The sequence below is a fragment of the Egretta garzetta genome, unplaced genomic scaffold (assembly GCF_000687185.1).
Source record: "Egretta garzetta isolate BGI_Z169 unplaced genomic scaffold, ASM68718v1 scaffold111, whole genome shotgun sequence".
Classification (NCBI taxonomy): Eukaryota; Metazoa; Chordata; class Aves; order Pelecaniformes; family Ardeidae; genus Egretta; species Egretta garzetta.
Window position 1 is genome coordinate 1,256,328 of NW_009258672.1, and position 25,558 is coordinate 1,281,885.

Below are 25,558 nucleotides of genomic sequence, written 5' to 3' on the forward strand. Positions count from 1 at the left end.
AAGAGTAAAAGTGAGGAAACTGGTGGGTTAAGATAAAGACAGTTTAATAGGTAAAGCAAAAGCCACACATACAAGAAAAGCAAACCAAGGAATTCATTCCCTGCTTCCCGTGGGCAGGCAGGTGCTCAGCCATCCCCAGGAAAGCAGGGCTCCATCATGTGTAATGGTTACTTGGAAGACAAATGCCATCACTCCAAACGTCCCCCCCTTCCTCCTTCTTCCCCCAGCTTTATATGCTGAGCATGACGTCATATGGTGTGGGATGTCCCTTGGGCCAGCTGGGGTCAGCTGTCCTGGCTGTGCCCCCTCCCAGCTTCTTGTGCACCTGGCAGAGCAGGGGAAGTTGAAAAAGTCCTTGAGTGGTGTAAGCACCGCTTAGCAACAACTAAAACATCAGGGTGTTATCAACATTCCTCTCATACTAAATCCAAAACACAGCTCTATGCCAGCTACGAGGAAGAAAATTAACTCTGTCCCAGCCAAAACCAGGATACATGTGCTGATCCTTGAGGAAAATTAACTCTCTCCTTTTGGGAAAACCCAGGACAGCAATACTTGATCATGCTGTCACAGAAAGTACTCTATGTGGAGTCAAATGTTGGTATCATGGGAAAAACTGAAATCCTGGACATTTCTCTTATTTTGTTTGTGACAGAGTAAGGGCATTTTGACATCTGAAAGCCTTTGGGGTTTTTATATTTGGGCTCTTTGAATTTTTTTTTTTTTTTAATTTAAGGTAGTCCAGGCAGGATGGATAAAAGACTCAATGATGTTCCTTAAGCACTTGAAGCATATTAGAAAAAAAGAAATTAATTTGGCTCCCCCCTCACAACACCAGCATCATACATAGTCAGTGAGAAGCTTGTTTATGCTTCAGTTCAGCCAGAGCTGGAAGAATCTAAGTGACCATTTCTGTTTCTTTGTGACTGTTACAAAATGGAGTGTCAAAAATGCATTAAAGAAAACAGTTTTTATATTGCCACTAAAAGTGGCCTTGGATTTGCTCATAAACCTATAGATAAAAAAATTCTCATGCATATAAACAACATTTAAAAATAGTAGTTAAAAGGAAGTGTTGTGGTCAAAGACAGCACGTTTTTTCCCCTGACCTAATCACTGAGGTTTTGTGAAATTCTAAAAGTTCTCAAGATACGTAACTGTCTCTTCCTCCCCTGTATAAAACATCAGTGCATATTGTTATATTTTCACTATTCAAACTGAAAAACTTGTTAAGCTTAAAAATGTTAGTGTTTCCAGGTCATACAGCCCATTTTTATGAATCCTTTAATGTCTGATGTATCTTCATGGAGTTACATTTCAAGGAGTAGTTCCAAAATATTTTATCTAGGGTAAAAACCTGAATACACTTCCCAGAATAAATACTGATGCTGAGTAAATCTTTTTTTCCTTATTCCTGGGTAAATAAGCTGTTGCTTGGAGAAGCCTGTATCTGTGAAAGGACAGTCAAAGGAAAAGTATGTTCCCTTAGTACAAAGAAGTATAACGAAGTCTTCTGTATGGACCTAGCTGGTTCACAAGTGAAAATTCAATTTGGATTTTCAGATTAAATGTTCTAGAGACACAAGGCCCGAATAGTGAAAGTAAATAGACAAGTCAGTTTTCAACAACAACCTTGAAATACAGTTTTAAAATATCACAAAGGAGGAAACTTGATCACAGGTCTACTTTTCTTCCTCTGGCCAGGGTTGAATAGTTGCAGAGAAGGGCCGTAGTGCCCTCAAGTGAGAAAAACTCACTTGTATACTGCCCGTTACATGCTCTGCTTCTCTTGCGTTGTTCTCTGCTTGTTACAGGGATTGTAATGGAGCCAAAATACATACATGAGAGGAAATGAGACTGTTTAGACTGTACCATGACCTCATTCACGTGACTTCGTGTGCCACCTCAACCACTTTTGTAATCACTGTTAATTCAGTATCAGAGGAAACTGGTCTGTGGTGATAGAGATTTACAGTCTAGCGAACTGCCATCAAGGCCTCTTCTGCTAACAGAACCTGTTATTTAATGCTAGGCTGTCCTTCCGTTGGCTTCATAAAGCCAAGCATTAAGACCGGCAGGTTGCTGCTAAATCTGTCTCATCCCTCTGGATATCTGTACACCAAATCATGGTCATTATTCATGCTTTTATGGGCTGTTTCTGCAGCAAGAGGGCACTTCATCCCCTTTCATCTTTAGGATTCACTTGTCAGGCAATTAGGGGGACTTGTGTGTGACAGCTGAATAATCTAATTATACCCGCCTTGCAGAAACAGTGAGATCAAGATTCTGCCTGTTTTGTTGATATGTTCTGTTGTGTGTTGGGAGTCAACCTAGGCTTGGAGTTAGGAAATACGAACTCTGTTTCCACCACGTGTTTCTTATGTGACAAGACTAAACAAGTCAGAGTGATATCTACAGAGTAATGTAAGTGGAACAAGGCTGACTGCCACCATCTAGAAATGAGATTTATGGTAATCAACATACTGGAGGAGGATAGAGGGAAACTGCAATGGTATTCTTCAGGAGCGGCTCTGAACCACCAGGCAAGAGATACAAAGGCAGAGGGGAATACATTACCCTTTTTGCTGGTGGTGAAACCATTCTGCAGCCAGGAAGTCAAGATATACAGGGCTAGAGAAAAAACACAGAACTTCACTTGTCTTTGCAGACTGGCGATTAAGACACTGCTGGAAGGGCATCATTACAGGCTTTCTGGTTCATGCTGCATGTGACTCTTGTTTTGCAAATATTATTGACAGAATGGAGAGAGAGAGAGTTCATGCTGGGAGATGTCAGGGGATGTTGGCAGGGTTGAGGATCCTGCTCTTGGATTTGCAGTGTCTAATTCCCCCCAAAGCTGTTCAAGTTCTAAATCTTGTTTTGTGCCTGTGTCCCAAAGGGGTAAGATCTGCTTGCTTCTTGGGAATATTGAGCCTGATAGCTAGGAATGAATCGGGTAAAAGACTAAGTAATGTGAAAGCTGGAGTTGTATATCAGTATTCTGCAGCATAGATCAATGTATCTGGAAGGGCTTGGAGGACATTTTTTTCTGAATTGACCTTCTTTACTGTAAAGGAAGAAGAGAGAAAGAGAAAGAATTATACTGAAATCTTCAGTTCAACCCAATTAGAGTGTTCTTTGCCCCCATGTTTCTTCTTTTAGAAGTGAAGATTTTGATAAATTATGCTGGGCCTTCAACTGGAAAAGAGACCAAAATACCGTATAGCAACTAGTCCCTGAGAAGAAAGGTCTATGTCAGAGATGTGTGTTGGATCAGCAAGAATTTAAGTTGGGCTTGCTTGGTTCTCCTAGCCACTAGTAAATTTGGTAGATACTTGACCTCTATGGGAGTATGAGTGATATAGAACAGTTGTCGAGTCAGAAGGGAAGTTTCTGGCTCATATGGGAGGAGATGTATCTGTCTCCCATTTCTCTTTTCTTGTCAGAAAAATTGGTAACTGTGATAATAGTACTTGATCTGGGACTCCTGGCGCACAGATCTTAACTATACTTTTATCCTGTTAAAGCAGGGCTATCAGATTTAACAGATCATAGAGGATTCAGTGTCTCTTAGAGTGAGGAAAGTTTATCTTGTATGTTTCCTAATGAACAAATGAGTCGTATATTAAGTTTCATGGAGATGTTTTCAGAAAGTGGTAACACGTTTCCCATGGAAATGCATGGATCAGTTGTAAATGTAAGTAAAACATAATTTAAAAAAAAATCTCCTTTAGGACCATTTTACAGGAAGAGTAAAACATCTTGGCAGTGCAGGTCCACCTGAAATCAGATTTGCATGGCTTACCCATTTTCTTTTTCTTTTTTCCTGTCAGTGTCACCCCTATGAATCCTTGGGTGCTGTCCCATTAACATTAAGGAATACCAGTTCTGCTTGATATTCTCCTCTCCCTCTCCCACAACAAATGCAGGTGTCCCTCCTCACCAGAGTGGGTTCTGTGCAACCCTTGTTTCCATTATTTGAATTATGACTTTCTATATCCTCCTAGTAGGTACAAACATCCCTTCCTCTCCTCATCACGGAATTCTGGGACAACTTTGTTCATTCCACAATAAATGGATCTTGTAGGTCACTGCGATCTTTCAGCACATTCCATGTGCTACATCCAGTTTTGCGCTGCTCTTCATCTATCAGTAGATTTGTCAGGAGTCAAATTTCTCATTTCTCTGTTCAGGCTATTTCTAGATGTGCAAGAAGAGTCATGTCTTCAGCCACCTTGCTCACTGGGCTTTTTACCTTCTCTCCTGAACAAATTGCAACTCATGCAAAGACTGCTTTCCAGCCTGTCTCCTAGCTCCCAACAAAAGGACAGCCTTGTTTGGATGGTATTCTCCTTTTCTGTTCCCAAGGAGTCTTTTGGTTCCCCGTGTTGATTTATCCCCTGCACAGGCATTCTTTCTGAATGAGCAGATGAATGAATGTTTTCAAGTATTGCACTTGCATCTGCTTCTTTGAGTTAAGAAATTACATTGCAGCAAACCCTTCCCACTGGGATACGCTAGTTTCTTCCTCTTTGCCCGTGATTCTTTCGCCGTGGTTTTTAGCTTGTTAAATTTAAGTTTGTTGTGGGTTTATCTGGGTTTTGGGTCCATGAATAAGACTAATGATTCGTGTATGATAAAGCAATTACCAAATGCTTTCCTTCAATTAATTGTTCTTGAATAACAATTTTATCTTAAAAAAAACCAAAACAAAAAACCTCCCCTAAATTAAAGTTTTTAGATATTCCTTTAGTAAGCATTCCTTTCTGAGTTAAATAGCAGTGCAGTTTAGAGTATGTGCTCTCATCATTTTCCAAACCATTTTATGAAGCAGAACTGTGAATAAAGATTTGATCATGAATGAGCATGTTCTGAGATTTGCAGCTATCTTGAACAGCACTGTTTGCCTCTGAACCAAAAGCTGTCTTCCCAGTTTTGCTTTTATCTTGAAGGCATTCTGTGCTTTTATCTGTGTGAATGCCTGCTACCTTCTGATTCTTCATTATATCTCTTCCAGTACAATTTTCACTGCTTTCCAGCTGGATCTGAGAGCCAACTCTTCATCCTCATCCTTCTTGACTTTAAGTTTCTTCAGCGCAGCCATGTCATGCTCTTTTCTTAGTTTTGCCCTCTCCTGATTTGGATCATCTCCTGTTTTTCTGTTATCTCCCTAATCGCTGCTTCAGGTAATGCTTCTCATCTTTCATTCCCGCCTCAGCAAGAAATTTGGGAGGTTCTGTAGAGTTTTGTTGTTGATCTCTCTTCCCCAGCAGTTCTGGGTTGTAAGTAGAGTTGCAGGCTTATCGGAAGGTTAGTTGTCTCTGCTGCCACCTGCAAGTTAACTTGCAATGGGATGCTTTTGAGTATTGCAATTCATAGTTTGTCTTACTTACCAACACGAATTTGATGACTGTCTTGTGCAAAACTCTCAAAACTACCTCTCTTCCAGAGGTGCTGTTTTTGACAGCCTAAAATCCATGTTTTTTACTCTTTTTCGTAGGTAAGTTTTAACACAGTTAGTGCACAAAATTACTAATACAGAGCTCTTCGTATTCTTTGTAGACCTTGACATTTTTCAACTATTTGAAGTGCTGTACTCCTATTGCCTCTCATATTGACCAGTGTTTTCCTCATGGTCCCCAAGAGGTCCTCAGTGCCTTCAAGACTAAATGTTAGCTCCCTTGTCTCTTAGCTTTTACTCAGAAGGTCACTGGAGTATGGAGGAGGTTTTGTGGTGTTTATGCGTACCTTATGAGAAAAGGAAGTTGAACAGCAGCTAGGGCTTTTAAGTACTCGTATCTGTGTAAAGAAGTAGTATTTACACTTACGCCTCAACACACGGCTGGGACTTTAAAGCTAGGCAGCTTTCTTGATAGGGAGAAAAGCTGTGTGAGAGAGAGGATAGCATACATATAGTAATTGGTGAAGATACGTAAATATGAATATCACCTATTTTATTTTATTTTGTTGGGGGCAGATAATGTTTGCTTGCTGTTCTTTCAGCTTACCTGTCTGAGGCTGTTTATTGCTTATTGTGGTACTCCTCAGTAAATTAGTTATTTTTGCTCAAAATAAAAATGGGAACCATTTAAAGAGATGTCAACTCAAAAATCACACTCAATCTAGAATGACAGAAATGAATACTCCTTATATGGACAGAAGTCAAGGGTGTTTTTCTACCGCTCTCAGTTTTACTTTTGGTACTGAATAGCACCTTTCCTTAAGTAATTTTATCACGTAGTCAGTCTGCCAGTGAAAATTCTGTGAGTCTCTCCTGAAACTGTGTTAAGGGCTTAATGTTTAAAAATGTTAGTAAACATTTTTTTAAAGGGAAAATTTGAGGATCACATTTTTATGAATTTCTTATCATTTAAAAAAAAAGCTAACAAAAACCCCACAGACAAACCTAAGTATAGTTTAATTTGCCTCTGCATCTTTACTGTCCTTTTTCTACTCCTATATTTTGTATTTCCAGTACAGTTTTTTACGTTGTCCAACTTCTAACTGAACCTGCAAATTTTAAAGGAGAATAATTGTTTTTTTTCAGAGTGTTGGGAAGAAATTACCTCCAGCCACAGCAACTCAGGAGCCAACAAAAATAGAAGTGGACAGCAGAACAAAAAGTAGGTTTCATAGTTTTTTATTCTTTGCACTTTGAGCTATTAAGCCTCTTAAAAGCAAGCTGAACACTTTTCCTTGGTTTTGGCTAAAAGTGTGTCCTGTATATATGAAAAGCGAGGATGCAGATAGATATATTTAGGATAAACTTTGAGTAGGTGGTACATAGACATGTTTTGTTTCACAGAATCCTCTGAATTGTTTTTCCTTTGGTAGTCCTACCTTGAGTTTTCTGCTAACAAAAATCAAATTAAATTACATGATCAGCTTTCAGCCTTGAGGAATTAATCAGAGTTAAATAAGATCCAACTCCAGGCTGTAACTTGTAGGCAGGTCATAGGAACGTATCTCTGGTTGTGAGTGCCCTTGCTTTTTTCCTCTTTTTTCTTTCCTTATGTAGCAGAAATGGTCTGTGGGGGTGGTATAGTTTGTATGGGAAATAAACAGTGCCTAAGAACTTCAGTTTTGTCATTTCAATGCTTAATAAACAAAAACCAATAATTAAAATTTTTAGACAGGTCTCAGTGCTGTTTTAGGGAGGCATATGTAACTAGTTTACCAGATAACTTATGTATATATTCCCCATCTTTTGATTTTATTTATACAAAGTTATAACTAAATGGTTTGGATTCTGGTAGAAGAGAAAAAGAAGGAGGAGAACATAGCCATACAATTGAGTGTAATATAAAGTGTTGATTTTTTTAAGTCTCGCACAGTCCTTCTCCTTCTCTGATGTGTTTATCCTTATAGGTAGTTAGCAGATAACATTTTGTCTCAGAACTAAAACACGTACAGACATAGGAAGGCAAGCATCTGGAGCCGCAGAGCAGTGGCTGTCTGAGAGAATTGTATGGTTATGACCTGGTTTACCACATGTTTTCAGCACCGAGTTGCAAAAGCAGCTTTAAACAGCTTTTAGTGAGTTATTTTCCATTAACTGCACTACACTAATTGACTTGCTGCGTCCTCTTATCTTGTTCCCCTTGTGACACCAGGCTGTTAATGGGAAGTACTGCAAGAACTCAGTTGCCCTGAGGAAGTGAGAACTTGAAATACTGAAAAGTGTGCAAATTGGTAATGTAGAGCAGGGCTCTTGAACCAATGTGGTTTGGAATTACCTTTCTCAGCCTTCAGGTTAAGCTGACCTGAGTGCAGGTGCCATCTGAAGGGGTTGTCCCATGGCCTTTCCCACCTGCAGCACTAACCCTTGTGTGCTAAGCCAGGCTGGGAGACAGGTGACTCTGCATCATCTCATAATTCTGAGAGCTGAAACTGCTCGCTAAATCGCATCCCAGGGTACTGGGGTTTCATACGTTTACCACTTATAAACAAATGTGGAAACCTTATGAACAATGGTTAGAACTGTACCTTCTACAGTGATGCATTGAGCTCTGGTTGACACAGCAACACTTCTCCATCAACACTTCTGGGCTCTGGTTGGTTCTTCTTTCACCTTTTTGTTATTTGCCTTTGACATGCCTTTTTCCTCAGACAATCCCTCTTCTGTCGCTATTTTCACCATCATTGTGTGCAAATATCATTCAACATCCCTTTTGCTTGAAATGGTGAGAAGAGTGGGCTACTTACTCATATAGTATCTGTGCATGTTCATTTTATCTTTCCTGGAATCTCTGGGGCCTCAGTAGAATTTTTGGCATCTTTGTTCTTGCTTGGGAAAGAGAAGCACCTGCATAGGAAGGTCTGATATAATGCAACTATATATAATTGTCTTAGCCTCAAATGGCATCATAGGAGGTGCTTTTCAATCAGTTGAAGTTGTCCTTCATTTAAATTGAAAAACCTTTCAGTGAAAATGAGACATACTTCAGTCTGGTTTGGTTTTTAATATAGGCAGAGGAATAATTTTTTTCATAATACACTTCATGCCTGATAGTCAGACGTGAGGAGTATGATCAGAGGCTGGCATAGGATTTACGATCTATCTAGTATTTGTCATTTCTGCACAATTTAATTTTTGCTTTCTCCTAAAAACCTACCACAAACAAGCTTGAAAAAAGCATTGAATCCAGGGAAGTTTGCAGTCTCAGAAAACTGGTGAACGTCCTGATTACAGTTTACAGGGTAAAAGTGTCATTCCACCTTGGACCTCAGCTACTTTCACTTTTGCCTGGGATGGTAGTGTCCCAGTCTTCCTTAGAGTCTTTAATTGCTGAAAAAACAGATGCTGTGCCATCCTCCAAAGAAGTAGCAAGAAACAGAAGATCCATAGATTCAGCTCAATATGGAGAGGGGGCTTTTGAATATGTGATTTACATTCCCTTGGGATTACAGCTGGAGGTGTATGCTACAAGCAAGAAAGAGATTATGTTGGTAGAGTAATACACTTTCATCTTACGCCTGTTTCTTCCTATGACTGATACTGTTATTCCTTAATCTCAACTGGATAAAAAATGCAATTGCACTGTGAAAAAGCCTGCTGAGAGAGGAAACGGGGAGCAGTAGCATCTTATCTCTCTGCCCAAAGGGGCTTCAGCATGGAGTGGTAGTTGCTGACTCTTCCCACATCTTGAATCAAGTCTGCTTTTTTTCTATAGCTTTCATGGTGTGATAGGGCAGTGATTTGCAGCAAGGCACTTGCTGTGCTTACCATTTGCTCTTAGTACAAGCAAGATGGCCTAAGTTCTGCAATGGGATGAGTTGGTCAGGGCAAGAGACACAGCAGTGTGTTCTACGGCTGCATCTCCCAACAATATGCTAGGTAAGCCTCCCTAAAAAGTGGGCTTAAGACTTTGGGGGATAAACAGATGACTCTCCAGGGCCAAAGAGGAGTTTTTGCTCAAAGGGAGAGCACAGTGAAAGCACAAATCCTTACACAGCTTGAGTGGTCCCATGGAAATGTCACTAACCTTTCAGGAATGGAAGAAGAGAAGATGGAAAAAAAAGTAGTAGCAAAGAACTAGATCTTTACCACAAGTGATCTGTCACTGAGCACACTTCTTGGAGGAAAAAGTCTCAGGACCATCCTAAACACTACAAAGGGTCTATCCTCTCAAAAGAACTGGACATTTTATGGGGGTAGTTAACGTGCATCTCTGTTCAGCACCTTAAGTCCCACGGTCTGTCCCGAGTTCAAAATGTGGCCTATTTGATACAGATGCCTTTGAAGAGAAGTGGGGAGGGCTGTGTGGTTTAGGTTTGTGTGTGCGTAGGCTTATAGGGGAATTATTCTGCTGTTGAATTTCCATCTCTCTTACATAGCTGGGATGGCACATGCAAGCGTATGTATTTATAATTCTATCTCTGAGGTGAGGTGGTTTTTTTTCTATGAAGTAGCTTGCTTTTAGTTTAAGTGGCTTGGAGTGAAAAGGCTATATTGTAGAAAATATGTATACATTTTTAAGTAGCTCTCTTGGATTCTAAAATTCAGCAAAGCAAAAACACACAATGACTGAGACAGCTCTGCAGATTACTGAGATTGCAAAAAATGGAGTATAAATAAGCAGACAAAAAATAGCAAAGGCAGTAAGTCACAGAATGCATTGACCATGGCACATAATTTGATTGCTCCACTCACTGACTATTTACAATTTATGTTAACCTGATGCATAATAGGAATAACAAAAATCCTTAGCAAGCAACTCATCTTTTTGCATGATGGTAGAAGGTATGAGGAGTAGCTGAATCTGGATTAATGGGGCCCTAATTATTTCCATTTCTATTTTTGTTTGATGTGGTGGTGTTTTGATAGTTTGCATCTTGTGAAGTTCTGTGAAAATATTTATTAGTGCAATCCATTTATGAGTCTTGAGTGTAGCAATTAATGATAAAACCAAATTCTGCTGAATGTAGTGTTTGGATTTTTTTCATCTGGTTTGTGGTTTTGATAACAATGTAATTTTTCACTAGGTTTTGTACATTTTATTCCATTTCAGAAACATCTTATGAGTGATAGTTGAAGAGAGGAAGGTTAAGCTCAAGGGATACTACTTTAATACTGCTTGTTTTCTTACTTAGTATTGCTGTTTGTGTCCACATTTATTGGTGTGTGATTTAGACTTCATCTAGGGGGAAATATTTAAACCTCAAAAATCAACTATACAGGTTTGTTATTTTACTAAAAAAAAAATAAATACATTTTAGAAGTTAGAGTTAGTTAGAGTTAGAAGGGTAAATCTAGCCCAGTGGTTAGGTTACCTGAGATGGAGGAAATCTTGCCATGGGGTGGAACAGTTCTTGCTAACAACAAGGAAGCAGAGGTAAGAGGATGAAATTTGTCATCCTGGCTTAAGAGGAAAAGCAAATTCCAGAGTCACTGTCCCCTGTGAAATTTAAGCTTGAAGGTATGTTTGTCTGTGGACTGCTGTCTTGAACATCACAGCTCATCCTAAGAGTCTGGCAGGAGAACAAATAGAAGAGGCATGCTTTTACAGTGAACAGGGCTGACTGATGGCGTAAATGGAGTTTGCTCATTTCTGGTTTGAACAGTATAATATTTAACCTGTCTCTCAAAACACAAACAAATTAATTTACCTGCTACAGTACTGCAGGACCCCAAGTCTTACAGAAGGTCTATACATTGTCATCAGTGCTTTATATTGCGATTGTAAATACATATCGAGCCACTGAATTCTGTGGGTGAAATACAGTGCTTGCAACAGCCTAGGTGATGAAACAGCTGTATTCTGTAGGAATGCCATCTCTTGCTATTGTTCTCCCTCTTTGAGGCAATGATTTTTTGGGGGGCCTGAGACTGTATCAAATAGGCCGCATTTGGTACTTGGGACAGACCGTGGGACTTAAGGTGTTGCACAGAGATGCACATTAACTGTCCCCATAAAACATCCAATTCTTTTGAGAGGATAGACACTTTGTAGTGTTTAGGATGGTCCTGACACTTTTTCCTCCAAGAAGTATGGGCATTGACAGACCACTTGTGGTAAAGATCTGCTTCTTTGCAGCTGCTTTTTTTTTGCAACTGATGAGCTACGAGGCCGATGCTGGGAAGGGGAATTACATGTCACTCTGGGCCCTTGAGATCTGTCAGAGAAGCTAACAATGGCGTTATTCTTCCTTCCAAAGGAAGGGATTTGGGCAGAGAAGATGCTTGTTGTTGTGTCATCATCGTACCTAGTCTAGTTGGAACAGTACAGTTCAAAAATCATAGGGTGTAGCCTGGGGTATGTATTTTCACATGGGATTATACCTAGCCCAAGCCCTCTCAGTTCAGGATACATTGGGCCAGAAGCTGAACATCCTGCATTAGATCCAGCTTGTCTGAGTTGTAAGATGCGCTGTAAGGTTTATCTGCTCACTCAGTTCCCTGAGCAATGCCCATTGCCTCTGGCAGGTTGTTCTCGTTTGCTTGGGAGGAGCTGTGAGTTTGCAAGGAGAGACTCTGTGGTCTGGCAGCATAAATTATTGTTGAATTAATAAATAAGGACTGAAAAGCTCATGAATATAATCTTTTCTCCTCCCTTACTGTTTCCAAGATGTCTGCTCTTGGGGGTTTATTAGCAGGTGTATTTTTAAAATGTTTTCAGGTCACAGTTAAAAAGAGGCTTCTGGAGGAGCCATCTGTGATGTATAAACCCAGTCTTGGATGTCAAATGTAAAAATGAAATTTATCATCTACAGTTGAGGGATGCTTAATGTTGGTATCTTAGTTCGAAGCTTTAATTCGGTTTAAGTCTATTTACCAGGCTTGTAATGAGATATATTATTTTGACCTCTAGTTTTTTAGTGGTTTTTTTTTTTTCACTTGGAAACCCCCCAAGCTAGCAAGTTCCAGCTGGTCTCTACAGTGCTGTGTCTGAAATTACTATTTCCTTTTATCTTTTCTTCCTTCCTGTCTAAACATAACTGTTGAAATTAAGTGCTTCTACATCCTCTTGCGGTATTGTGCTCTGCTGAGTAAGGACAATTTTAGTACTGAAGTGACGTAACTTATTAGATTCTTCTCTGCTTTTATTAATCTGATTTTAAAGTTTCATATTATTTTGAGTCCTGTTGGCTTTGCTTTTACTTGCTTAAATCATGTTGGTCTACCATTCCCTTAGGAGAAATTTGAAAGCTGACTTTGTCCAGTCACTTACCTTGTTCCAAACCTGTCCATGATGCTGAGACCTAGCTCTGTTGCGGTGTGATCCACCAGACCCTTGTTAGGCAGAGGAATGTATTGATTTAATGTAGGACAGTGTGAATCGTGCTCAAGGAGTCCAGTCTTCTACTGTACATAACCCATGATTTTTTTCCACGGCTGTGACTTCACCCTGTGTTCCTGTGCCAGCCTTCAGAGCACGGGGCAGCTGTGAGCGTCCCCCAGCTCCCCCTTGTGTCTCTCACAAGATTGCCTCCTGGCTCTTCATGGTCTAGGTCAGCACATGGCTGAGCTTACAATCTGGTTTTTGACATTTTTCTCTAATTTAATTCCTTGTTCCTGTGCTATCTGGGTATTAAAAAAAAAGGTAAGAGCTTGGTGGGGAGGGCGGACAGGTCATGGGAGAACAGAGTTTTTGACATCAAAACTAGAAGGCAAAGATGCGTAGCCATTTGCTGTGTGTGAAAGACTAGAAGTTCTTTGGTTAAAGTCTTGCTGCTTTTGACAGCCTCTTACTGTGAGATCCACACTGACACATACTTATAGAGGAAAAGCTTAGAAAAAAGAGAAGAGAGCCTTACTTTCCTGATTATCAACTGACTTTTTCAGATGCTGAAACCACAACCTTCTCTCCACTCTTGTCTGTCGGGGTCTTCATCTTGAAGGATGATTCAAATTTACAGTCTTCACATAGCAAGGGGGACCTGAGGGAGGATTGCCTGATACAGGGCTCAGGAGACACGAGCCCCCTTGGAGACACTTGCTGTTCAAAGCATTCTTTAACCTGAAACACATGGGATTCATCCACACCTTGGGAGAGAGCTGCACCGCCAGCATCCTTTCAGAATAGTACTGTTGCTGTGGTATAGTGGCTGTTCTTCTCTGTTAATCAGCTGTGAGTTGTGCTTGGCTTCCCATCTAATCTTGAGATTATACAGTGTATAGATTATATAGTGAACAGAGGAACAGCTTATGTACTTGAGAATGGATACTCAGGAACGATCCTCCTTGGGCCTCCAAAGGTGGTGTTTGCCTCTGAGAACCCATCCTGGCTTCTGTTCCATATCCCAGAAAAGAGGTGCTAAGCCTGTTTCCAGTAACCAGAGACTCCCCTGAGTATGCAGCTCTCAGCTTCTTTAGTACAGTATTCTATTTACATAATCTCTGTACTAATTCTCTGAATCTTTAATTTAGCAAAGCTGGTTTTCAGGATGCGGATACTCTCAGAATAGGAACACCCCCTCCAATGATTATTTAAGGGAACGTACACACTGAAGTGTAAAAATATGCTGAATCTCATATTTCTCTTACATGCTGCTCTGCCTCTACCTGACCTAAGTCAGTATGCGTCAACTTTCCGTCAGCTTTTACATAAAATGTTATTATGTTGTTTTGAAGGCAAGATAGTGAGCAGGTGAAACATCGTAGTTGGGTCCATGAAGAGAAATCCAAACCCTTCCTCCAGAATACAGTAAACTAGCAGTTAGACACCCCTTTCATCACTAAAATCTGAGTTGTGAACGTGGTGGTTCTCACATGCCCAGTCATTTGGCAATTTCACCAAAAGTGTATTTGACAGTGTTCCCTGCTCTCAGAAACAGTGAAAGAGGCTTATTTTTCCCTTGCTCATATTTTTGTCAAAGATTGTGTTTGTTTTCTTCATCTGACTCTTGTTTCTTCAGAGACGTCAGAGGGGGGTAATGGTGGGTTCACCCCAGCCAGCAGCTAACTTGGGTTGACCCCAGCCACTTGCTCCCCCATGGGGGAGAGAATAGGGAGAGCAAAAGCAAGAAAACTCAGGGCTAAAGGCAGTTTAGTAAATGAGTGAAAGAGAAAGAAAAGAGGTGACGCAAAGGCAGTCATTCAGCACCTACCACAAGCAGACCAATGCCCATCAGTCTGCAAGCAATGGCTGCCTCCCAGACCAACGCCCCCCAAGCTCACCCTTTTCTATGCTGAGCAGGAGGTTACATGGCACGGAAGGTCCCTTTGCTCAGCTTGGGTCAGCTGTCTTGGCTGTGCGCCTCCCAACTTCTTGCCTGCCCCTGACACTGATGTCATCAGTTTCTTAACATGAGGTGTCCAAATCTAAATCCAGATGCCAGGCCCGACCCTGGGGGCTGAAATCAGTAGTCTGCATGTGGAGCTGTTTGAGATACCCCAGGGTATTTTGACTTGCCTCTTGCTGCCAGGCCAGAGGGACCTGGCTCTTCCATTAGGTCGTGCATCGTATCTGGCAACCACGTGGGTGTCTTACATGCTCATGAGTGTCTGAAATGGCACTTAGTGTCTGGGCAGCTGAACTGACCCTCCGGTGGAGCCTCAAATACCCACAAGTGTGATAATGCAGGTTCTCTTTATAGTAAGTGTAAAGAGATAGGTCCTGTTGTTTCAAATAATTCAGATTTCTGTGGCCTGCAAGCACCTGTTTCTCTGCATCGAATAGGACAGTCAGCTAGAGGTTATCAAAACTGAGACATCTAAATGATAAGAAGAGTCACATGCCCTTCTACAAAGGGTCCAGTAATTTCTGTGCATGTTTCTTTGGTATTTTTAAACCTGCTCTCTTAGAGTATCATGTATTTTTATACATTATTTAACAGCTGGAATACGTATTCCCTTTTTATTTGTAAGGCACATTGACAAACTTGTCTGTTGCACAGCAACATGTTGTAAGTAACTTCTTTTCATGACAACTGCTTTTTATGATTTCTGAGTAGGAGTGCTGGCTCCTGTATTTTCCGGATGAAAGCTGAGATGATATCCTTATTTATAGACAGTAAAGGGAAAAGGGAAGAGGAAACTTCAGGCTAATATTCAAAACTCTTCTTTCATGCTGAGGGTACAGAAGGTTTAGTTATAAACTCATAGAATCATTTAGGTTGGAAAAGACCTTTAAGGTCATCAAATCCAACCATAAGCCGTTACATTTGTTAATGTATTATTTATTATTTTATCATCATTATAGGTGCAGAAATATCTGCTTTCTTGCACACCAGGGTATAGATAAGCTATGTCAGCCTACTGGGTCCTTTATGCTTCCAATTTATGTGAACTGATGGAAGGCCGTACCAGTGGAACTATACAAGCAAGTGTCAGGTACTGGCTTACTCTAAGGGAAATGGTTTGTGGCAGGTTGCCATCTGGAACAATTTGATTTGAGATCATGGTTCTGGGGGCTACAGAGCCGCCTCCCTGGATGACATGTGCGGGAATGCTCATCAGTGTGCAGTTTTTTAAATATTTCATACTGTTTATGAAGGTCTAAAATACAAAGAGAAGGATGGCAAGAAAATGAAAGAGACACTTGTGGAACACTTTAGGAAGATTTTCACCTTTCGATAAGCAGTTATTACAAAATGGTAATTTATAAACTGACTGTTCTTCCTTTCAGCCAAGGAGTATTGCAAAGTGATATTTCCATATGAAGCACAGAATGATGATGAACTCACAATCCGAGAAGGTGATGTTGTCACACTTATCAGTAAGGTAAGAGCAATATTTTTCTCCTGTAAGCAGGGATCCAGTTTTTAAAATAGACGTAATTCAGTTGCGGTAAAATCCCTGTTTGTGCCTTTGATAGTGTCCTTCTCAATGAAACATTACATAGACTTCAGAAAGCCCTACATCTCCTTTCCTCTTGTGCCTTGAAATTATTCAAGATTAGGAATTAAAAACCAGTGCCAGGATTTATACTAGATCTCCCAAAACGGTACAGTAAGATGGTGAGTAAACAGTTGGGTTTCTTTTAGAAGAGCTGTGCACCTTGTTACAAAGAACGGATTATAGTTTAGCTGCACTTAATTCCTTGCTCTTGTTTAAAGACTTTGCAGTTTGTTTAAATGTTTTTGATGGCTGGACATAAGTATTTGGGAAAAAAAGCTTCAAACTAGAAAAGGCTGTGGATTTTGCATGATGAAGATGAATTGTCATGACCTGCATAATAGTGCTGCTGTTGTTTGTGCTTATATGACAGTAAAAGAATTAATTCTATAACTGATAAGTTTCATTAGAAATTGTAACTTGACTGAGCAATTTGGCATCCGGGTGGAAAAAACCAAAAACCTTGGGAAGTACATCTGTTTGCTATATACTAAGCCATTTGCAATCCTAGAGGACATCTTCTTTGTCCTGAAGAATTTCCATGTAACTGAGGAAAAATAATCAGACATTTGGTAGGAAGAGAAACTGCAAATTTAAAAAATAAATTGTGTACACTAAATATCCTTTAACGACTCGCCCTCAATGACTTTTTTGTTTAACTTGTCTTGAAAACTGTTTGGCTTTGCCTGATTTAGAATATTCTTGTGTGAGTATTTAACAGTGTCTCTGATCGAGGGAATGGCTTTTAAGGCGTTGTTCCTGTCCACTTTATGCTTTATTGACCAGGCTGATTTAACTCTTGGAGATGGCTGGTCTCCAGGTGGAGCTGTGTTCTTCAGTACACGTAGATAGACAACTACTTTACTGAGGTTTCAATATGAGATTTCGTTTGCTTGCTCTTTCCCATTTTCTGCTTCCTGCTGCCTCTGCCCACACAAAGGAAGGATTTTTGTCTTTTATAATAACTGAGCTGATGATTTGACTGAATTGATCAGTTTTCCCAACCATGCACTGAGAATTTTGTCAGTATATTCCCTAGTATATCCCCCTGTCCTTCTACTCTCCAGCCTGATGGTATTGAGCCACTGCAGACGTTTTATTCAATTTTCTTCTTTTTTTCTGTGGTATGTCACGTGTCCATGAGCAATTACATAAAACCATGCCTCTAGAGAGTGGGGGATCTTAATGCAAAAAGGCTTGGCATTTCTCCGCGGGTGCTTTTTTATGCTGTGTCTGAACTAATCTGAGATACTGAAGAAACAATGCTTAACAAGCAGTCACTTTGCAGATGCTTTTGTGGTTTGCAGACCTCATTGCAGTCAGACTTGTGGGGAGTTTTTTCATCTGTTTTTAACACATAGTTTTAAAAAGTAAAATTCAAGTGATGTGGAGTCAGGGTCCTTGCTATAGAGTTCGGAAAAGAGTGGGGTCTCCTCCATGCTCTACCATGCAGTATAGTAACTTTATTTTAGTCCAAATCTTCTGTCTGTTGTAATTTTTCTTTTAATCAGCAATAACAAAGTCACTCTCATCTTTCTGCCTATTAACGGCTTCTGCTAAGGAGAGTTGCCTTTTAACTGGAATTCAAATCACCGTGCTTAGAGAGTCCTTTCCATAACCAGTTAGTGATCCATACTGACTAAGAAGAATCAAATAGAAACGTATGGAGGTATTCAGAAACTGTTACCATGGTTGTGCTTCGCTATCAGATTACAGAGTTTCTTTTAATCTCTTTGCAAGAAATTGTTTTGCAAGGTTTGCTTTCTATGCTGGAGATCATTAGACAAAATTTATTCTTCCCAATTACCTAGACCCAAGGAGAGAAGATTGTTACTTTTAAAGAAAGAGATGGGCGTCATAGTACTTCCTACAACCACAGATGCATTGTCATAAAATAATGTATTTTGTTGAAATCGCTAAAAGCAGAAAGTTATATGAATTCTTGGTATGAAAAGTCTGTCATTAGGCTCATCTATTTTCACACAGTCGGGTCTGTAGGAATGTTGAGGACTCAAACTTTAAGTTGTACTGAATTTGCATTTAATTGAAAACAACGGCATTGGTGAGAATGTGTGGAAGTGGCTGAAGTAATTAGGAGTGAGTGACATAGGAATGGGAGAGAAATCTCATGAAAATATCGCCAAACGCATTGCAAGAATCTTAAAAGGGTGAAGATGAGATAGTGCTTAATAGGTGCTAAGAGGAAGGGGAATGACGTAAATGAGCTAAATGGTAAGTTACTAGGAGAACCTGTGTATTTGTGCACACACATCTAAGAACATGTGTGTGAGGAGGCTGTTAAGCTGGGATTCATCTTAATATGCTAAAACTCTATTTTGTGGAAAGTATTACAAAGGAGTGGTATCACTAAATGCAGAATTCAAAATCACTATTTTAACAGTGCCCCTGCAGATAAAAGGGGTAAGATTATATAAGATTTCTCTCTTTTTTCCAGCTAAATTAGTTAGAAAGTTCCTTTGTCAAGGTAATCAAATATCTACCTAATATAAAGAACAAACCAATGGGGTTTTTGTAATGGCCTTTGCAGAATCTGTTTCAAGTTCTCACTCTGTTTTGCTGGATGTTGGAATCTTGAATCAAAAGCTGATCAGAGCTTTCCTATCTGCCTCTATGATAAGGGAATTTGAATATCTGAGGTTTTTTATGAAACAGCCAAAGAATACTTTGAACGGATTTGCTGAATCACAAGTGACTTCCCTAGTCACCTAGACAATGTGCTGGTAAGTTTTATTTAAACACTGAAGCAAGTCAGTAGAGGCTCATCATTTACTGGTCAGAACAGTATGGATTCGAGGAGATAGAAAGCAAAGGATGGCATTATGCAAGCCTGATAGCCAAAAATAATTGACAATTAAACAGCATATTGAGTCATTTTTTGATGAACTGGATCATGGAAAAGATAGGTGATGAGACAGAGTCCAAACATACGGGAGTTGTTTTCTCCTAGGCTAAAATTTACCTAAAAGACGAAAAGGACAGCGGAAACTAACTTCACATAAATGTATTAAAAAAATTTCTGGGAAAGGTTTTTCTCTCCTCCTTTTCCCCAGTGAAGAAAATACCCTTGTAGATACATAAAAAAGGTTTCATTTATTAATGACTGGAAATTAAAGTGGACAAATACTAGTCCTTTAATTCCTTCATGCAAAATATTTAAAGGTAAAAGACCAGAAAATACTGCTTAGGATTCTAAAGGAAGGTAAAAACTTCATCTTGAAGGCAATAAAACAGTAGACCTGGTATCTTTGCTTTGCAAAAAGGTGTCTAAGAAAAATACACCTTTGGAAGAAAGAGAATGAAAAGCAAAATACCGTAATTTTACATCTACAGTTAAGGTGGTGGTTGTGCAATTTGATGATAAGATAGGTTCATAAACAGAAAACATATGAATGGCAAGAGGCCATGAGATTGACCCTGTAGGTTATTCTTTGTCATGTAAAAACATTTGTGTTCCTTAGGTAATTTTTGTAGTGTCTTCAATATATTCCTGACAGCATTTGGATAAGGACAAGAACACTGGTAGTGACTGCACTGTGCTGCTGAAGGAGAGTGGCCAACAGGTGTTTTATTGTGCTCAAATATTGATTTTGGAGATTGTATTTGTAATAAATAGAGTCACTTTTAAGCAACAGGAGATTCATGTGACATTTTCAGCTGTCATCTTGAAAATCATCTAGGATTTTTCATTCCGGCACTTTTAGACATAGCTACTGTAGGCTACTTTCCAGTGTTAATTAAAGAGTCTTTATGCAAACACTACAAATTTCTTAGTAGCTCTAATAAATTCTGACGAAGTGCATAGGATTCTGGAGGTTTCACTGGCATACAGAAAATGACCTGTGTGAGGAATCGATAGTAATAGCTAAATAATTTCAAAGCAAATACATCAAGCACACACTGGCAGCGGTGCACTCAGTTCAAAGCAGTTTTACTTTCAAGAGCGTGAAAGATTTCACTGCACTGCACCAATCTATGTGAGCTCTAAGCAGTAAAGACCACTTTGTTCCCAGGAATGAAAATGGTCTGGATAAACACAATTAATTCAAAAATCATTGTAAATTTGAAAACCTGACAGTAATAGAAGGATATCCTCACCTGAACCTTTATTAGTGGATGAGGAGTAGTGGAGAGAAGTGTTAGTGGCAATTCTGCTAATTCTGAATTTATAAGATGTTGAAATTAATCAGTGTCAATATATTAGCTGGAATAATAATGTTGTGCCTTGCTCTGTGTATCCGACCCGGCTGTCCGTCAGCCTCCACCTACCTGGACTGCAAAGCCTTCTGCTGCAGGGTAACAGCTGAATACATGGCATTACTGGTAGGAACACGTTGCACCACAGTGATGAATGAACATAATAGGGGTCCTTTCTCATTTTGCAAAGGAGCTTTCATGAGGAGATGAGTTTCACGGAGGGCATCCAGCCTCCTTGCGGATTCATCAAAACTGTCTGGAGGATTAATCAGGTGAAAAAGAAAGCAACAGTGACATAGAGCCTCCCCCGATCTTACTGATGCTTTTCAAATAGTACTAGAAAAGTTGATGCATTGGTATCATGAAAGACACAACAGGGTAATGCTTGTTACTAGTGAAAGACTCACGTGACAAATTACCTGGTTTCAATATTTAACGACAATCCAGATATTTAATGGCAATCCAATTTGTAGTGCTTAATTCTGTGTTGGGGAAAAAAAGAGCCATAAACCTAGTTTCTAAAAATAACATAATAGCACTCAGGTTTTGCAAATACAGTATTTGGTTTTGGTGTTATTGTTAATAATTTACCTTACTGGGGCATTTGCAAGTTTTGTGGTTCAAAATGCTGTGCATGTAGAATCACAGAATCATGGAATCATTCAGGTTGGAAAAGACCTTTAAGATCATCGAGTCCAGCCATTAACCTAACCCTGCCATCCCACTACTAAACCATGGCCCTAAGCACCACATCTACCCGTCTTTTAAACACCTCCAGGGATGGGGACTCGACCACCTCCCTGGGCAGCCTGTTCCAATGCCTGACAACCCTTTCAGTGAAGGAATTTTTCCTCATGTCCAACCTAAACCTGCCCTGACACAACTTGAGGCCATTTCCTCTTGTCCTGTTGCCCGTTACCTGGGAGAAGAGACTGACCCCCACCTCGCTACAGCCTCCTTTCAGGCAGTCGTAGAGGGTGATAAGATCCCTGCCCCGAAGCACATGCAAGTGGTAAGACAGACAAGTACAGGTGAGGAAGGTGTAAGGAAACAAGGAAATGAGATTCAGTCTTGATAGCTTCTTCCGTAATGTCACGTTTTCACTGTTGCAGTGACCACTCTGTGCTTTTGTCCATGTTAGGGAGTGCTTAATATTTTCCAGTTCTTAGGGTAGTAATTTCTCCCTCACTCTATTTATAGGCAGTTACCTGAGCATGGCCCTTTTCGCCAAAACAGTTCTCCTGGTTTGCTCTGTTACAACATCTTTAAATGCTCATCCTGGTGCAGGAGGTAATTGTCCAGCGCGCTTTCTTTAGCTGAGCGATCGCCAAGGAGAACTCGGCTGGGTAGGGCTGTGAAGGAAAGCAGCTGCTCGAACGGATGCAGGAGGCTCCTAAAGGGATGGAATTAGTAAGTGCTACGTACAAGAGTCTTGCCAGTGAATTGAGGCCGTGAGCAGGGGAAGGAGCAGGAACCGGACGGGGTGATAGAGGAGGGTGCTGGCTGATACCTAATTGAACGTTTCGCTAGGTTGTGGTGTCACTGGGGTAGAAACCTGTCTGCTCCTGCATTTGTTTCTATAGGGTTTTTTTTCACTGGTGAATTTTTCTGTATGCTTTTAATCACAAACACCACACACGTATTTTGCAATCCTTGGTTATACAAGTATGTGGAGGAATCAGAAGACTTGCAGTTTTTCTTTTGGTATCAGGAAATAGGTAGATAGTATCTCTCATTTTTCCATATTAAGATGAAATTTTTGGTATTTTCCACTCTATGGGTAAAACCAAAAAGAGTGATAATATTTGAGGTTATTAAAAATAAAGCTAATTGCCCAAGAAAATAGAAATTTTCAAGGCAGAAGTATGATAGCATAAGGTTGTCTTTGAAAGAAGGGAAGAAGTTAGCCATATTTCATGATAACCATTCAGGTAATTTTGTTTTTCCTTGATTTATGGCTAAGAGCTTTTATCTCATCTTTAGAAGTGAGTTTACTAATAGAACAACACAAAAAATTCAGGTTATGCAGGCAAAAATACATGATCTGGTCTAATAAAACATAAAAATGGCTTTCTGTCAGGGCAACACAGTGGATTTGTGTTGACACTAAATATTTGGTCACGCAGATGCCCTGTTTGGGATTTTAATACAATATATTTTGAGTATTTGTAACTTCTGCAACAATCTTGCATTCAGAAAATGAAAGGAATAGAGTACATCAAATAATGTCCAGCTTTAAGAAAGCTTTTATGATGTTTTGTCTTTAAAGAGAATAGCATGTGAGCAATAAAGGCACTTACTGCTTGCCTTGGGAAATAAATAGGTGTTTTCCCTCAGAAAGAACAAAGAACAATACCGTAAAGGGTCTTGGTGCATGCCCTTTTTGCTCCTGAGATAACCATGAATTATTCAACACATCTGTGGCCAGACCTAGTAGCCATACCTAATCTGCTTTCTGTGTTCTTTGCTCCCTGTGCTGTGCTCAGCACCAGTTTTCCACCCCCAGGACATCCCGCCTCCTTAGCTCATTAAGAAACCTGCTCATACCGAGGCTACTGGTTTCATACGTGAAATTATTTTGCGAAGTGTGCGGGTTCACTTTACACGATTGACGTAAGGTGGCTGCTGAAAGGGATGGTTCAGTTCCTTCCCTTGGCCACAGGACACGCAGGGGTGCCTGAGTAGGAAAGGGTGACACAAGGAGCGGGCTTGCCCCTGCAATCAGCAGCCTGCTGAGAGACTGGCTTGGCAGTAAGGTCGCTTTTCCCTGACCTGAAACTTTCTTCTGAAGCTTTTGACCTAATGGGAATAAGAAGGTTTGGAATTTTGCTGGGTTTCAAGCCATGGTGCTGTGCAGGATGGCAACTGGAGTTGGTCCTGCAGAGCGAGACCTGCTGCTAATGCGTGTGATGAGTGCGTTGGGTAAAGCTCGTGTCATTGCGTAGGAGCAGGACTGTTTCCTCATGTGAGTGATGTAAAGCAGTTATATAAAACTTGGGGACACCGATGTTCAAATAAATAAATATGTTAATTTTCTAAAATGATTTCATATACTCAGTAAGTTATAGGGAAAACAGACCAGGAGTAATTGTCCTCTTGTTTCTTGTCTTGCCTGAACCGTGTCCTTGGCCAAGACTTTTAAATGTTTATAAATAAGTTTTTAACACTTACTCATATCTTGCAGCATTTCTTGGCTGCTGTGATTAGCAATGGGGCATTAAGTAAGGTCTGTGTAGAGATAAAGCCTGACAATATGTTTAATAAGGTACCAGGTGCAACTTACATTTCACAGTATCTTTAGAAACATTACTGAAACACTAATCTTTGAGCTGAGCACTTAAATAAACTGTGAAGCCTGAGATTAGTACAGGGGAGATGGGAGAAGCCAGCACTTGAATGTTCTTCTCATTAGTATATTTATAATTTTTTCTTTTAAGTATGCACTGAACTTCTCTTTTCCTGTTCTTGTTGTCACTGATTGCAGTGCTACAGCAGTGCCTTCCGAGGAGGGGATTCTGTTGTGCCTGGGAGTCCCGAATTTGAATTTTGACAAATGGAAGCTCATGCTAGGCTATGTAGGTGAAGTGGCAGGATCCCCTGTGCATGCAATGCTTCAAGATTTGCATCATTTGGAAGGAGTTAGGTTTATTTGTAAGTGTGTTTAATACAGCCAAGCTAATCTAGAAGGGTGACATATTTTAAGATAAAAAAGGAAAGAATTTTTTGCTGCCCTGTGCTTACAAGAGATACCACTGAAATGCTGAGGTGTCTGGAAAACTGTGATTATTGCTCACAGTGTGGGCTTTAGATTCGCTGCTTAGCTTCATCCTTTCTTTTATCCTGAATGTTGGGTTCACCTGCTGGTTTGATGGTATTATCTGAAGTCCAGCCTTTTCAGGGTAGGGAGACCTATTTAAAGGGAGAGTAAAAATGCACATATGGTGCCAACTAATTAGTAATTGTAATTAGGGCCCTGGCCCTAAGGTGTCTGCAATGTAAATAGTAATAGCATTAAATAATCCTTCAAATGTTTTGTTCTATGTTTTTATAATCTTTCTAAATTAAAAAAAAAGTAATTACGTAAATATTATATCTTGGCTCATCAGAGGCATAAATTATGTCTGTTACTAGCACAACCTTTCATGTTTGTGTTGGCTAATTTCGTTTTAATTCGAGTATTGGAGTGCTAGGGTTTTATGACATGGAACATATTTGTTTCTCCATGATATTCTGCTGACTGAACATTCCAAGTGAAGTGAATCCCCAGAAGAGATGGTTTTGTTCAATGAGCAATGTAATTTTTCCTGGTTGTACAAATATTTCATCAAAGCATTTCAGCTTCATTACTGATTAAACTATTTACTCACAGAGTTTAAAGTCAAAAGGTTTGATCTAGCCTGAAACAGATTTAACAGACAAAATATGTCTGGTCTGCTAGATCCTCTAACGTCCTGGGTATTGCAGGTCATTCATTAATCTCAGCCAGTGTCTTTTTTGCAGCACCCAGTAACTTGGGCCAATTCTTGAACAGCCGGTGTCTTCTGGAGAGGTATCTTCTTGTTGTGCCTTCCAGTAAAAAACACGGTCTGGAAAGAGTAGTATAACCGCAGCTGAAATAATGTCTCGTTTCTGACGGTCTCTCCCATTTCCTTCTGTACAGTGTTGACATGGTAAAGTCTCAGTAGAGCCTTGGAGCTTATGAATAAAGAAAAATGTACTTGTTTGACTTCGTAGGCTTTAAAAGATGTAACTGGCGTTATCAGAGATAAGGTTCCCTATGGTTTGGTCATGAGAGCTGACAGGAGGTGGGAAGGATCCATGCAGGATTTGGGGCTTTTGGGACATAGGCTGAGGACCTGAGTAGGATAAATCTCTGGGTTAGGGGCCAGACAGAGCCAGACTGGGAGGTTTCCTCTCATACTTTTATTCCAGTATTTCATAATCTATGAGTATGTGCAAGAAAGTGCATGTAAAGGGGAAACGGGTGTTCTCCAGGACTGCCTCAGAAGACTAATTTATTGTCTATTGGACTGTCTCTTTTATCTAAATGCTCTTGGATTAGGT

General features: G+C 40.0%; 1 protein-coding gene across 2 annotated transcripts in view; it reads left to right on the forward strand.

Annotated features, from left to right (window-relative positions):
• Positions 1 to 25,558, forward strand: part of SH3KBP1 (SH3 domain containing kinase binding protein 1) — a 207,507-nt gene that overhangs the window by 135,663 nt on the left and 46,286 nt on the right. For both annotated transcript variants that reach the window (XM_009648800.2, XM_035888576.1), the window contains exons 6-7: positions 6,548 to 6,623; positions 16,071 to 16,165. In XM_009648800.2, coding sequence (XP_009647095.1) covers positions 6,548 to 6,623; positions 16,071 to 16,165 — 171 coding nt within the window. The remainder of the gene's footprint in view (positions 1 to 6,547; positions 6,624 to 16,070; positions 16,166 to 25,558) is intronic.